This window comes from Crinia signifera, chromosome 3 (genome assembly GCF_055691185.1).
Source record: "Crinia signifera chromosome 3, ASM5569118v1, whole genome shotgun sequence".
Lineage (NCBI taxonomy): Eukaryota > Metazoa > Chordata > Amphibia > Anura > Myobatrachidae > Crinia > Crinia signifera.
Genome location: NC_139219.1, coordinates 83,241,921 through 83,258,409, shown reverse-complemented (window position 1 = coordinate 83,258,409; position 16,489 = coordinate 83,241,921). Strand labels below are relative to the sequence as shown.

The 16,489-nt window shown below is 42.5% G+C and overlaps 1 protein-coding gene across 2 annotated transcripts in view; it reads left to right on the top strand.

Moving 5' to 3' along the window:
- TTC27 (tetratricopeptide repeat domain 27) overlaps positions 1 to 16,489 on the top strand; it is a 414,154-nt gene that overhangs the window by 148,268 nt on the left and 249,397 nt on the right. For both annotated transcript variants that reach the window (XM_083176116.1, XM_083176115.1), the window contains exons 8-9: positions 6,921 to 7,054; positions 11,667 to 11,779. In XM_083176116.1, coding sequence (XP_083032242.1) covers positions 6,921 to 7,054; positions 11,667 to 11,779 — 247 coding nt within the window. The remainder of the gene's footprint in view (positions 1 to 6,920; positions 7,055 to 11,666; positions 11,780 to 16,489) is intronic.

Below are 16,489 nucleotides of genomic sequence, written 5' to 3'. Positions count from 1 at the left end.
GAGCGCGGGGTCCCCCGCCCGAGCATAACCAGCCCCGGGCTCATTGAACCATTGGTCCTGGTTCCGGGGCTGGTCCGGGGTTCCGGGGCTCCTGGGCTGAAGAATCCGGGGTCCAGGATCCGAAGTAGTCCACAGGGGTACCTGGGGAAGGAAATCCTACTCACCTGGTCCCCGGCGACGACATCGGCATCCTCTCCGGCAGACGCGCTGCTCCCGGCTGGTACCCGCTCTCGGACTGAAGAAGCGCAGAGATTTTCATCTTCCGCGCCTCTCCTCCAGATGATTCTATTGGCGGCCAATCAGGAGCCAACTTTCTCGGCTCCTGATTGGCCGCTAGGCGGCCAATGGAATCATTCTGAGAAGAGGCGCGGAAGATGAAACATCTCTGCGCCTCTTCAGTCCGAGAGCGGGTACCAGCCAGGAGCAGCGCGTCTGCCGGAGAGGATGTCGATGTCGTCGCCGGGGACCAGGTGAGTAGGATTTCCTTCCTCAGGTACCCCTGTGGACTACTTCGGATCCTGGACCCCGGATTCTTCAGCCCAGGAGCCCCGGAACCCAGGACCAGCCCCGGAACCAGGACCAAGGCCCCGGAACCGGACTCTTCTGCCCTGGAGCCCGGACCCAGGATCCAGGGACCGACCTACGGGCTCAAGGTAGGTAAGTATCAGTGTGTGTGTTATGTGTGTATTAAACTTTTATTTTTCAGGGTGTCAGTGTGTTTTATTTCACTATTTTTTGTACTGTAGAACTACAAGTGCCAGCGGGCCCTTTAATGCCCCGCATGCTGGGACTTGTGGTTCTCCAAGTCCCAGCATGCGGGGTAGGCTTGCTGGGACTCCTAGTTCTACAGTAGAAAACAATAGTTTATATTCTTTTTTTTACACTTTACATCAGCCCGATGCCCACCGCCCAGGGGCATCGGGGACAGCCCCAGACTTTCAGCATGGGCTGGTAAGTCCTGGAGGGGGGGGACCCCTTTTTTGGGGGGGTCCCCACTTCCCCAGGACCCCTGCCCATGCTGACCAGCCAGGGGGTTAATGCTTTGGCCGCGGGACCTTATATAATAAGTGTCCCCCGGCTGTGGCATTACCCTGCTGGCTGGTTGGGTCTGGTGCTGGTTCTTAAAATACGGGGGACTCCTAGTCATTTTGTCCCCCGTATTTTGGGAACCAGCGCCGGAACTTGATCCTGGTGCTGGTTTCATTAAATCAAGGGGACCCCTATTTGTCGGAGACCCTGATTTTATGTCACCAGCACCGGCTTAATGAGCCCGGGGCTGGTTATGCTCGGGCGGGGGACCCCGCGCTCGTTTTTTTTTTTTTTTTAACACCAGAACCCTGCACCCTGAAAATGGAAAAAAATGCGATTTCGGTCGTTTTTGCGAAAAAAATCGCAAAAGTCTATTTATCTCATCCCATAGAATGTCACCCCTGGTGTTTGTGGTACCATCTCAAAATTCCTAAGCAATCTTATGTGGTGGACAAATGGGTGATTTATTGTGCTCAGAATTTATGTACGATCTTCCTAAATTGTATAATATTTTTGACATCCTGGTAAAAGGGCATCAACATGGGATGGCTGCATCCTTTTTATTCAAAAGTCTTTCTGTACAAGTTCCATCGAGGCTCTATCTTGTTTGCCAATTAATAAAAGTCTGCACTGGAGCTGGAGGAGCTGAAACAAACTGTCCCTAAGGAATCCTTATTGTATTGCTTGTAATTTTCTGTGATGTCAAAATTAGTCCACTAAAGAGAGTTTACTATATGAGCAATTTCTCTTTACAGAAAAAGATATGTATGGCACTGTTATAGCCATATCAGTTATGTACGAGAGTATATTTGGCAATAATATAGTTCTATGCCACCAAGGGGGTTATTCAGTCCTGGCTGATTTTTCCGTTAGTTGGAAATACTGGCCGGAACTTATTCAATTCCGGCAGTTTCTGCCTGGGACTCGCGGCTTCAGATTTGGCTCTACACAACACACAAGCGGTGGACACAATTGCGCTGTCTGGCTACTGAGGATGTTTAATTCACTCCTCTTTCATTCAGGTATAGTTCCTTCACGAATACCCATCCACAGCGGGAAAAAGATGAGAGAAAAGGTATGGTCAGTGGTTGGTATATCACAATCAAAACATGGATCCCCAGATGAATCCCTTCTTACTGACCTGTAGTACATTATGTGACTATAAAGGTATGTTTTATGGCTCTCAGTTTCTTTCTCCAAATATTTCTGTAAGCCCCAGGAAAACACCAGCCCCTTTAAATGATGCTCACTTTAGGGACATGCCCTATTTTCACCAAAATGTATCTTTTAATCCTTGTTTGGCAATAGGATAATACTCCAGTCAAAGTCCATTCACTATAAAAAGATTAATTTTTTTTTAAAGTATATACACAAAATCAGGTTTCCCAGCACTACTACACCTCTGACGAGGAGGGGGGGGGAATAAATGTCCTTCTGATGGAAAGCTGGAATCGGACAACAGAGGGTCTGTAATGCTGGTCACCTGGCTCCACAAACCACCAACGCGTTTTGGACCTGTATTGGTCCTTTTTCAAGGTACAGGTCCGAAACGCGTTGGTAGTTTGTGGATCCAGGTGACCAGCCTTACAGACCATCTGTTGTCCGATTCCAGCTTTCCATCAGAAGGACATTTATTCCCCCCTCAAATCCCGGGGCGTGTGGTGGTGTCAGAGGTGAAGTAATGCTGGGAAACCTGATTTTTTGTATCTACTGTTAAATTTTTTTTAAATCTTTTTATGGTGAATGGACTTTGGAATAAATATACCTGCTTTTCAATTACAACGACTGGAGTATTATCCTATTTCCAAACCAGGATTTAAAGATACCTTTTGGTGAAAATAGGGCATGTCCCTAAGGTGAGCATCATTTAAAGGGGCTGGTGTTTTCCTGGGGCTTACAGAAATATTTGGAGAAAGAAACTGAGCGCCATAAAAGATACATTTATAGGCACATAAGGCCTGTACTGCAGGTCAGTAAGAAGGGATTCATCTGGGGATCCATGTTTTGATCGTGATATACCAACCACTGACCATACCTTTTCTCTCATCTTTTTCCCGCTGTGGATGGGTATTCGTGAAGGAACTATACCTGATTGAAAGAGGAGTGAATTATACATCCTCAGTAGCCAGACAGCGCAATTGTGTCCACCGCTTGTGTGTTGTATAGATTTGGATTTGGGGGTTGGTATCCCCAGGTGCGACACTCTGCTGCAGTCCGGTTTGGTCGAAAATTAGATTTCCACTGCCATCTTTTTGTCTCAGATTTGGCTCTGAAAAGCCAAATCTGCATTGGTAAAAACGGCTGCTAGTTTGTTGAAGAATCATCTGTTTCCACCTAAAGCGACATGAATTCAACCTTCAGAAATGTCAGTAGGTGGGTCTTCAATCAGTGCCGGATATTTAGGGCAAATTAGAATCACCCTGTTCAATCTCTGTGCTGATTTTTTAACTGGGCAAAAAATTAGACAGACGAAAACATGGATATGCAAAAAAGCCGTGGATCCGCATGTTTTGGCGATTTTGAGGCCCTTTTCACCTGTTTTTGCATTAGTTTTGACAAATAAAAAGAGGGAAACGCCATAGGCGAAAATGTACTAAAATTTTGGTACTTATGTAATATCTGGGCTCCCGTTTTTCTTATGAGACCGCCTCCCCTCGCGGGGCTCGCTGCGCTCGCCACGCTTCGGGCACGGTGGCTCGCTGCGCTCGCCACACTATATAAAATCAACTCCATGCGTATTTGGATAGTAGGGGTATGAAAAAATGGGGTGTATTTAACATGGGAGCCCAGATAATACATAAGTACCAAAATTTTTTGCAAAAAACATCCATGATTAACTACTGATCTGTGAGTTATTGCCATTTTTTAACTAGAGAAAAAAACAGCAATGATTGAATACCCCCTAAAGGGGATGAGGGGTATTTAATAACTGCAGATATTTCTGAAAGTCAGAAATACCGGCAGTATTCGCCTAAATAGATCAACTTCACTTTCATGCTGTGGATTGGCTAATACTGCTGGAATTGAATAGGTATTTTTGACTATAGGAAATATTGACCAGGATTGTATATATCCAAGTGGTTTAAATGCAAAAATGTAATTACACACCTCTGAAAAGGCTAAAGAAAGTCATTGCATCCATGCAGCAGTAAGAGAAACTAATGGCTGACATCTAGGTAAGGTTTCAACATTGTACATTTTTGTACATAAAAGCTCTAAAAAATATATTTTCCAGCTTTGTAATGAAGGAACTAGGGTGTCTTAGGAAGATATAACTACTTCTTGCCAATCTATCACTGCGACGGAACATATTTATCCCAGTTTTGTCATTTTCACTTTTGTCTTTTGAGCCATTTGGCCAATTACATGTGGTACATTTGTCATTCCTGCTCTTGGATAAAATTGCTCACCAATTATATTATTTTCACACCTTTTCCATTTTAGAACAATACCTATGATCTTAAGGGAGTATGCTATAAAGAAGCATTCTTAGAAGGATGACACGGAATACACAATAGAAGACAAAGAGCCTGATCTTTCAAATTAGCACATCACTATCCTCCTCATACAGTACCTGCTCATCCGTTCAGCTTTAATTGGAAAAGGATTTGACATTATCCTGTTTATTTTTGAAAAACTTGTGAATTCCACATGCAGTAACCATTATATTACACAGGAATTACTCTACATAATGTCCAACATTTCAAGTTGTGAAACATTCATAACTGGTGCATTATTTTCACTTTTTTCATTAATGTGTATATACAGTACGTACTTCAGCTATTTCCAGCATATGTAAATGATTGCTACAAATGTGACTTTTACTGACTACTATTTCATGTCTTATGGAATTTACTACCCCATATTTCAAGCACATAGCCTACTCCGCCTCACCTTATACTACTTCCTGTAAGCACTACTAGCCACTATCCCTTACCTATAGCTTCTTTTCCTGTGGTTTTTGATGTCACAACTTAACAGTAGGGATCGTTTTTTCTCCCCTCTGGGATCTATGTTCTAAGCCTTGGGCAAAGATAAAGTACCAACCAACAAGCTCTTGGCATTTTTCAAACACAACCTGTAACATGACAGGTAGGAGCTAATTGGCTGGTACGTAAACTCTGTCCACTTTATCTCTGTCAGGTTTTGTAAGTTTAGACCCCTCTGTCTCATGTTTGCCCTTTCTTCACTGCTGTTTTTATGCATGTTTTTTTATTTGAAATGATCATTTTCTTGTGTGGCAAAGTTTTATCTTAACTCATAAATAAAAGGTGATCATAATAAACTACTCTTAGAAAAAAAGGGCAAAGTAGTGTAATATGCACATAACTAGGGGCCTAATTCAGTACCGCTCACTAAGCAGCGGCCGATTTTTGCTTAACATCACCTGGCCGAGCACCCGCCCCTCCGAGAGCAGGGAGTGCCAAACCAGCGTTTCCAGGGGAACACCCATGCCAGTTAGGAGCTGATTACCTGGTACCAGTTAGGAATTAGGAGCTGATTACCTGGTACCTTATGATTCTCTACTTTATCACTTTTCAAGGTTTCGTACATTTATTGCTGTGAGAGAAGAAACAAATGACAGTGAATTAGCTCTGCAAGCTGACTTGTTAAAACTTTCCTAGAGAATAGGTTAGCCTTGCAAGTAACATACTATAATAAATGTATCATTGACCATTCCAATTATACAAATACAGACGGCAGAATTAGAAGAAAACCAGGTATCAGAGGCCCGTAAGATCATTACTCATAAACATGTTTGCTATTGTAGTATACATAACTAACTTAAAAATGATTCCCTTTATCATCAAGCCAAATATTTCTAGAACAAGTCATGTGACCTGTCACATGTTCCTGGTGATGTTGCGGCTTTACATATCCCTGTCTAAAGAAATTTGCACCTGTGTGACAATAATTAGCTGAGACATAACACAATCTGCAGAGCATGCACATTATGTTTATTGCTTTTCTAATATACCGTAGCTAGATTAAAATTTATAGACTTTATTAAAGAATGAGAAATGGGTAAGGGCTTTGCCATGTCAGCGCGAATATCTGCCATATGATTTTTAAAAAGATTTAGGCTTGCCTGGCATTGACGTACAGCTGCCGTACAACAAATTGCTCTGGTTCTTCTCTCTACTGGATGACTGCAAGACATTTTATTATTGTTATTATTTTTTATATATTGGTAATCATGTCTGTGTATGTGATGTCACTCTAGCAGGAGTGTTTATATTACATGTGTGTATATATAGGTTTGCATTAACACTTGTATATCCTATGTAGATAAATGTATTAGGCTGTTCAGGAACACATAATATCGCAGGGTGTAGAAGAGTACAAGCTGCATGATTGCTGAGCTTACAGTAACACACATTACATAAAGAATCCTATAAGCTACCTTTATTTCCATCTGCATCCTGACTATAAAGCCTGCACAGAGCTAATATCAGCCTGTGCACATGACCGAGGACATCGGTATAAGAGCTTTATTTCAAAAGAAAAAGCCAGTCTCAAAATAACAAATACTAATAACATGATAAATTTGGGATTATTTTCCAAGTATGACATCTCTGGAACAAAGCTCTATCTGGTCTCGTGCTCTCATTGTGCTGTGTGGGAGAGTCCCCGCAGAATTATTAGGTGCGAGCGCTATAAGCATTACATTGCTGCAGAGTGACTTAGTAACAGAGGTAGCCACCAGCAATGTCTTACATGCAGGCTCCCTTGAGTCTCCTTTCCATGTCACAAGGGTTAAATGTCTCAATGGCAACATTTGCTTTTCTCCTGTTCTGCAAAACAAAACAAAAAAAAGAAAACGAAGAAGCCGAGAGCTTGGAGTGTTCCCTGACAGCCAGTAAATTGAATAGTGTCTTCATTTCCTGCAGGTGCTCTGGGAAAACGGACGCGGTTTCAGGAAAATGACTTGGCTCAACTTATCATTGATGTGCAAAGGGAAGGAGATTCCTTCTTACGCAATGGACTGACACCTCATCCAAGCCCTGTAGAGAGCTTGCCCAAGGTAGGGGGAAAAACTGTCTGTGCTTCCATCTTCATTAACCCTTTCACCACCACACTGCTGTCTGTTTTCCTCGACTCCTTTTCCATTTTTCATTTTGACTTTTTCACAAATAGGTTGTTGGTGGTGCAATGCTATATGTGCTGCTATGGCCTATTAATTATGAGTCATAATCGATTAGACCCGGAATTCCCAACCTTGGTCCTCAAGGCACGCTATAACAGTTCTGGTGTTACTGATAGCCATGTTCAAGCACAGGTGACTTAATTATTTTGAGTGAACTATCTGTGCTGAAGCCTGGAGATCCATAAAACCTGCACTGTTAGTGTGCCTTGAGGACCCAGGTTGAAAATGCCTGAAGTACTGTAGACAAGTGGAATTGCCTCCCATCAGAGGTAGCAGAGGCTGAGATTGTAGAGCAATATAAACATGCATGGGATAGACATCAGGATATCCTTACACAGAAATACTGATCAAATAGGGTTTTGGGTAACAATATGGTTAAAAAAGGGGCAGACTAGATGGGCTAAGTGGTTATTATTTAAAAAGGGGCAGACTAGATGGGCTAAGTGGTTATTATTTGCCGTCGAATATTTGTTTCTATGACAAAAGGATATTTCTCTCATATTCATGTTCTATTAAAATGGGAAGAAATCATGTCTCCGGTTGTACAATGCATGCCAGTGTGGGTTCAAGGCCAAACAACATTCATAACTTTTTAGCGAGTGTTAAAAACAGCAAAGGCATCTTGATTAATTAGTTGAAGTTTAGAATGTTACTTACCTCTTCAATGGTGGATTTAACAAAGTAAAACACCTCTCGGAAGGTTACTTTTAAATGGTTATGGGTGATTTGGGGGAGGGGGGGGGTACAGCAGAGAATCACAGAGGGGGGATCGCCAGCACTGGTCACCAGCGGTAATCCCCAGCATCAGTGCTGCTTTCCTTAAATTAAGCCTGCCCCCTGCCAATAGGTTTCCAGGGCCTATGCGTGTAATGCATTATGCGGGTCCCCAGGTGCAGCGAACAGCACTGGCAGTCCCCAGGGGATCAAAAATTTATGTAGCCCAGAAATCTTCTGGGGTCGAAAGCACCAGAAGCGCAGTTCGGCCCCGAAGTTTTCCGGGCCAACCACATAAGGGTTTAATGATAAAAATTGATTAGCTACTTCCATACACAGGGTTTCATAAAAAAGGCAATACAGTAGGTGGTCTCGTCTTTGTGTTTCCTTTCTAAATGCAAAGCTTCATGTGCAACTGATAGGAGGGTTCAGTATGAGTGTGTTATGTATTATTTAACAGGAAATATGCATTGGGTGGGTACACTATACTGTACTATCAAGTTTAATTTAGAATTATAATGCATACCAAATGTGGCACGAATTGTGAGACCAACGTAATTAAATCCTGAGATCTGTACATTGGCATGCTGGCGTTTGCAGTTCTAAAACAATACTGAGTAAGTTGTAAATAAAAGGACCTTTTTTTTATTATAATTTTTTGGTATTGTTTGTACATTTTTCAACACAGTATCTAATGTTTGAAAGAAATATTGTGAGGGGATAGCGAGGCAAGACTATAGGAATAGTGTTTTGCCAGTTAAACCTCTAAAAAATGTAGGGACAGATGTACAGTACTTAGCCTTAGTTAGAGATGAAGTGGATGGAGATAATCTACTAACCAACAAGTTCCTAATTGGTATTTTTCAAATACAGCTTGTAACAATGGTTCTTTATCACCATCTACTTTATGGGGTATATTCAGTGAGCAGTGCTGACTCATTAAGAGACATGGGCTGGTGGAAACACTACATACAGTTATGATTAGGAATTATTGACCCCGTTAGGATCAGGGCAGGGCAATAGCCTCACTCGTGGGGGACGGCCTCATTGACATCAGTTGGTTGCATCCCTGGCATCTGTTCATGCGGCGATAATGAAGGCATGGACAGGGTGCTGCTAAAGGGGCAGGGCACAGTTTGCCTTTTAAAAATTTAGTATGTTGCTGCGCCCTTCTAAAACAGCCTAGTGTGAATGCTAGGAAGGATCTGAAGAAGGGGTTTGAAGAACCTAATATCTGGAATTTATGACAAGAGTATCAAATTTCAGAGGTAATTTTCTTTTCTAATACATAAAACACTAATGGGAGACCGTAACATTAACCATGGCCACCCAGTGGGGAATGGAAGGAAAAGCAGGAGACATCCATGTTCTAGCAATTCAAACCCCTTCCAGAGTTAAAAGATTATTCAGACACAGTTCTAAGGCAGAGGAAAGGAAGTTCTTAAGGCCAAGACGAAGGCTGTACAAATGATGAGTTATCTAAATTAGAGATGGAGCATTACAGTGTTTTTCAGGAAAACACTGTAACAGTATTTTGTATGCAGTTACAGCCGCAGTCGCAAATAGAATATAGGCATGCCACATATCATTTTAGTTAGCAGTAGCCTGTTGTGCATCCTGTTTGCTCGATTTTGTTATTAATGCAATTTAATGGAAAAAGTTGCAAAAAAAAAAAAGATGTCCGGCACTACAGAGTTGGCATTGCAAGACTAGAAGTACTGCTTTTATGCAAAAAAAAGACTTAGATGTATGAAGACACACCCGTAAATCCGTATTCCAAACCAGAAGACAGCAACAGGGGAACAAGTCCAGAGCTTATGTCAGAAATCAATGGAGTGGGCTGCACACTTAGGGAGAGACGTCTCTTAAACCATAGAGCCTATCCGGCTCAAGTTAACTCTGTGTAGGGTGGTTTTTTTTTCATATCTAGCATATGCTGTGGCAGCCCTGGGAGATCTTGGAATATTGTCCAATTTTAATCGGACATAACGGGTGCGATTTAATAGGATGAGAGATTCAGAAAGTGAGAGATTTTGTGAGAATTCTCCAGTTTTTTTTAAAGCGGCAATCATTTACACTTCAATATCAAACTGGTTTTGCAGTGTAAATGATTGCCGCTTTAAAAAAACTGGAGATTTCTTACCAAATCTCTTACTTTCTTAATCTCTCATCCTATTAAATCTCACCCAACAATTCCACATCCCAGTGAGATCTAAGATTGCACAGAACATTAGTATTTTCATATGACAACAGAGAGCGAATAAGGCAGGGACCTGGACCTCCAGCCGCACAAGGTACATACCGATGTAGAAAATGTAAATCAACACGCCCCCTGTTTTGTACAGAGAGCATGTCTAAGCTGTAAATACCTTTAAAAAAGAAAATACAGAGGACCTGAAAGGACTTTCGAGGACAAATAAGCAAAGGTGTGGGGCATTCCATCCTGACATACCTGACCAACCACAGCAACACGATGAGAATAACCACACAAAGCTACCCTCAAATTTACACATTTCAGAAAGAGCAATATTACCCCAAAGTGGGGACCATGAATCCAAGCTCCATCTCTCACAGAATTTTAGCCACAGTGAGCCAGACTTTTATGCCTGTTATAACAAAGGGGACAGCGATTAAGTGTTGTCCAAGCCAGGAGAAACTGCTACAGGGTAAAATTCAGGCTAGTCTTTTCAAGGAGGTCCAAAGTAGCATCTCCCTGCTCCAGTGCTGTAGATGAGCCACCCCTGTAGATGAGCCAGTTGAGCTGTAATTATAAAGGCCAACAGAGGATTTTATAGGCTATACGCACTCTCCTGTTTCCCTGTATATAAAAGGTTAGTGGGGTTCACTTTTAAGTAAACTGCATGAGGTTTGACTTAAAAGTTCACGGGGTAGTTTGAAAAAGTGATAATCTCATTGGTGCCATTAGATGAGTGGAGCGAAAAAAATATAGCAAAAACACTATGTAATAATAATTTTATACTTGGTACATTGAGATGAAATCCAGCATTACCAAAATTGCTAATATTTGGCCCTCCAGCTGTTGTGGAACTCCTAGCATGCCCTGCCATAGTTTTAGCAATCCATTATATAAAATCTGTGGCAGGGCATACTGGGATGTGTAGTTCCACAATAGCTGAATGGCCATGAGTTTGACACCACTGCAGTAGATGAACATTTTCTCTCAGATAATGGTTAGTGTACAGTGACATAGTTGTTACTTACTGCCACACAGGTTGTGTTGTCTTCATTTCGGCACTACGGTTCCACAAGGGAAGGCTTGCTTCAGTGCCATCATGTGGTTGTACCAACCACCCAATACAACAAGCTACAGTAAATAACAAGCGGCACTCGGAGACTGAAAATTGGTGTAGAAAACGTTACTTTAACTCCTTCAACATTTCAGGGATCAACTCCATGAAACTTTCACAGAGTAAAAGTCACATTTTCTGCTTCAGTCTCCAGGTGCTGCATGATGATTGGTACGAGGAAGCTTATTATTATAAACTTTTTTCTGCATTGAGTCAACCTTTTTTTTTGTATATAATGATGTAGTTATGCAAAATCTTCCCTTTGTGGAACTACAAGTTCCATCAGGTACTGCTAGCCTCTGAGTCCAATCTCTCTTTTCATGCTTGGATTTGTTGTTCCATAGCCGCAAGAGTAGTACAAGTTGCTCTTGCTTAACCTACTGTACTTTATCTGCAGCCAGTCTGATTGTATTTTGCATCATTCCTAAAGCTTTATATTTACGGATTTCATTATGAACTTTTCCCAGAACCATGACTTACAGGATGATACGGTTCTCAATAAAATCAAGCTAGCAGATCCAGATCAGTTCCAGATGCCTGACTTGTGTGCAGAAGAGCTGGCTCTTATTCTTGGTGTTTGGTAAGTGGTAACTTTGTATATTTCATAATTATATAACAAATAGATGTTTTTGAAAGAAATATATTTTTATACAAAGATGTTAGGTCATGGCAAAATAATACTAATATCTCAGGGCCTAAAATATACTGTATGCTTTATATGAGTTTATGTACCATTCATGTGTCTTTCCCAGTCCGTTCTAACCAATTTAATACATATTTAGCTTTTCTAGACTTTTTCCTCATTCTAATTACCAGCTGTAGTAAATGGGAATGGGTAACATTTTTTTAACCGACACACCTTTTATTGTCAGAAGCCTATAAACCAGAGGTTCCCAATCTTTTTTGATTCACGGCACCCCTAGGTCCAAAAAAATTAATTAGATTGGGTTTATATGCGATTCTTAGCGGCAGTTATGTGGTAAAGGGCAGGACTTGCTTCTGTTTGTACACATTCTATGATTGGCAGCCACCAGCACTGGTTTTGCTCCTAAATAATTAACCAATAATAATTTGAGTTGGTCCTGGACCACCAACCCGCGGCACCCCTGCATATGTCCCGAGGCACCCCAGGGAGCCACGGCACACAGTTTGGGAACCACTGCTATAAACAACAAAAACTGGGCCTGCATGTATTAATCTATCCCTCAGACTATAGAGGTTAATAGAAGCATTTAAAAAAATATTTTTTTAGCTTCATTGAGAGATTGGAATGGAGTGTATTGATCGTTATCCTTTTCTCAGACTGGGTACACACTAGTACAATTTTGGGAATATTTGTCATATTGGAAGGACAAATTGTCTAGTGTGTATCCTCAATTGCTTCTGGTTGGACGTGGTATACGGCCAATCAGAGGATATTGTAACTCGGTGCAGTCTAAAGAAGGAAGGGACAAGGTATTGTTCCGTTATTCATTACATTGTGTATCGTGCACAAGCATTCACCGCTGGTCTGATGCAAAGGAAAAACACCCCTATTCGGCATGATTGACGGTCATTCTAATGTGTCTTTTTGGTAGGGCCCTTTAGTTTTTCCCCAGCAGAGAAGAACCTCAGCCAGTTGCCACTGATAGTATCAATGACTTTGGCCTATTCAATGGATTGAGCTATACACTGTTTGCACTAAATTAGAAGTAATAGTAACAGAGAGAGAGAAAAGGGGTGGAGGTGGATTGGGTGTGTGGGTGGTAATGTAGTAAGGATAGATTGAGGCAAGTGGGAGAGAGATGGAGGGAACAATGGGGATGGAGGGCAAAGAGAGAGAGATAAGTTAGAGAGACAGAGAAACAGGAAAGGGGAAATTGGCATCGTTGGTTACCACAGTTATATTAGTTGTTACCCTACCACATTTTTCTGTCTGTAAGCTGTATGGTGCTTTGTACACCTTTTGGGGTCTTATAAATAACCGTTTATAATACTATGTGTTATTTGCAATCAGTACAGTACATAGTTTTTGATTGATCCTCCTGAAACTGTCCATATCTGTTATGGAATTATACTACCATTGCACATTGTGCTTGCGAGCGGTGCAACTTTTCAGCAAGCAGTCACTGTAGATACAGCCAGCTACGTAAACTCACCAACCATTTCTGTTATTAGCGTGGTGTTCAACAATAACAAGGCAAACATTTGTAATTAGGTGCTACATTTGGATTAATGGCTTTCAGCAGAACTGTGCATCAATCAATAAATGACTGTAAACTCCGGGTTTGTTACAAATCACAGCAGCCAGATGAAAAGCTGTCAGTCCTGCATGAATAGCAGCATATGGGTCATTATCCTATTGCTCAGGATTCCTACACTGCTGTGTGACTAGACTGAGTTCACCTGATACTATTGTAGTCTGATTGATGATTCCCACAACATCATTATCCATTGTTTAAAAAGCTCTGAAAAATGATGGGGCTTAAGATGGCTGGTTAGTGGGTCCCCATTATTACTATGTGAACGTGGAATATTTCTAAGGAAGGATTTGGTTTATTTAATTCTGTTTTTATTGAAAATAATACAGATACAAATTGAAATAGAAGCAAATAAGGGGACATCATGAGACAGGAATTTTTTTTAATAATTTACTGCCCATGAATAACATTATTGAACTAAAGAAATAGGATGAATACATAATTTATTCTCTCTGTCCGGCTGGTAACTCCCACAGGCCTCTTTAATCTACGAAGTGCTGAGAGAGAAGAAAAAAAAATCCCGATTTACCCTGTGCAGTACATGCCTTTTCTGTTCGGAGTTCCCTTTGATTAGGATTTTCCCTGTGTTCACTTAGACGGAGTAATCTGCGGCTTGGCAGCTTGCTAGGTGTGGATTGGATTCTTATGCCTCAGGTTACATAACCCTTGCACCACCACAATAGCAGCAGAGGAAACTCCTGCAGGAGAATGCATAGTGAGCCACGCACACAAACATTACAGGCTCTCGGTGATGGCACTTGGTATTAATGTTTCTTTTCTGTGCTTAAATATAATCATAAAATAATGACTGGGTGTAAGAAATGTAATTGCATTGTAGGGACCATGTGAATCTAACATTTGATTTGGTAACTTGATATACAGAATCACCTGCAGACCCTGGTGATATGGTTCCGTCCCTTTTTGGCATTTTATAGTTTTATTCAGTGTTCTTAACTGCTTATGTTTTAAGCACTTAAAGGAAATGGTTTCTAACATTGCCGACTGCTAAACCCCAAACCTGCAATTTGGATATATGAAGAAGTGTTACCCTAACATTCCTCAGCAGCTTTGCAAGTAAATTGTCATCTTCCTTCTCCAATGCTCTTAGCTGCAGCTAGCTAAAGACACTGGGGTTTATTTACTAAGATGGGATGTTGCTATGGGCAACATATCAGAATCGACTTATTTATTTAGCACCTTCTAGAAGATAAGATTGGTTGCCCATAGCAACATCCCATCTGAAATAGAACTCCCATCTTAGTAAACAAACAACACTGTCTTAATGGTACAGAGTAAAGATAAAAAGCTAGGTGCAGCCAAGTAACGGAGGCTGATGTTCTCTTCCCATAGCAATACCATGGAAGTATGTTTAATGTTGTGCTACATTATTTGGGTCTCTGAATGCGGGAACTCTGAGGAAGCAAGATTTTGGAAGGGCCCCCCCACTCCCACCATTGTCACGAGAGAGGGTGTCATGGACAGACAGGGAGTGAATGAGGGTGTAAGGGAGAGAAATATGGAGAGCTTCCTGTCTCTCCTCATTATGTAATGGAGAGGAAGGAGAGACGAATTGAGAGGGTGTCAAGAAGAGGAAGGGAAGAGAGAGATAGGGGAAGGGTGGAGAAAGAGATAAGGATAGAGGTGAGATGGAGGGGGTATTAGAAAGTGAGAGAAAAAGAGGGTCAGGGGAGTAAGAAAGAAAGAAAGGAAAGAGGGGGTGTGGGGAGAGAAAGATAAGAGCAGGGGGAGAGAAAAGGGGTGGAGGAAAGAGAACAAGAGAGAAAGAAGAGGTACAGTAGGGGAGAGAAAGCAGGAGAGAGAGGGAGGGAGTGGTGGAAAGAACAGGGGAGATAGAGGAGGTGGGAACAGGGTGGAGAGGAGTGAATGTTGGGGGTAGAAGGGGTGAGCGAGTAGAGGGGAGGCAAGGCCGCAGGAATGTGGAAAGGATGGAGATGAGGGTCTTGAAAGGGATGTGACAGGCATATTTCCCTGGTGCTCCCCACTCACCAGCCATCAGCGGAGCTACCCTTTCAGCTGCACTTCTTCAGAACAGCGCCAGCCCCGTCTTTCCCATGCGCAGAGTCCCCAGCTAGAGGCACGGACTCTCCCGTGCATTGCTAAACTGTGTGTGCTGCCTCCAGCTCTCCGTCCCGTACGCAGCGCTTCCTGTCAGAGGCACATGCAGCCCCAGCCCCGGCTCTTCTCTTCCTTGTGCAGTGTCTCCTGTTGAAGCACACGCAGCTTCGGCTTTTCTGTGCGCCAATCTGCTGTGTGCAGGGGATCCTGCTATCAGCTCAGCGACGTGCCGCGCTCCTGTGCCCCAGTCTGCAATGCTGAAAGGGGGACACGGGACAGCAGCGCATCCACTGCCCGCATACAGTATATAAAAAAAAAACGGGGGGGGGGGGGGAAGGGTGCAGGGGGTAGCCTGCTGGTCCTTTGGGCCCCCCAAAGGCCCGGGCCCCATAGCAGCTACATCCCCTGCACCCACTGTAGTTACGCCACTGCTACTTGGGAAGAAACTGCCCCGACCTTACGAGTGACGTGTCCCCTCTGTTGTCCTCTTTCCTATATATTAACTCACTTTGTCCCGCTGTCTTGCTCTCTGACTCCATTAGTTTGTTAATGCCTTGTGTCCTGCTACCTGCTATGCTCTTAACCTATGTGATAACATCGTGTAGATCAGGGGTCTTCAACCCGTGGCCCGCTGAGCTGGTATCAGTGGCCCGCTGCCTGCCCGCCAGTTTATACAGTTTGAGTATCCCTCAAACAAGGTTGAAACAAGGTTTCAAAACATGAAACAAAGTTTGTGTACTATCTCAGGCACTGAACGTGAATGCTAAATAATCATTTTCCTGCACATATTTAGTGCCAGTTACATATCATTACCCCAGTAGTGCTTTTAGAAAAAAAGCTGGTTATCTGTTTAGGGGGGCTGGCTGTGCGGTGTTGACTATCTATGGAGGGGTGGTGGGTTATGTGCTCAGTATGGGGCTGTGCTGACAATCTTTTGGGGAGTGGAGGGTTATGTGCTGAGTATGGAGGGCTGT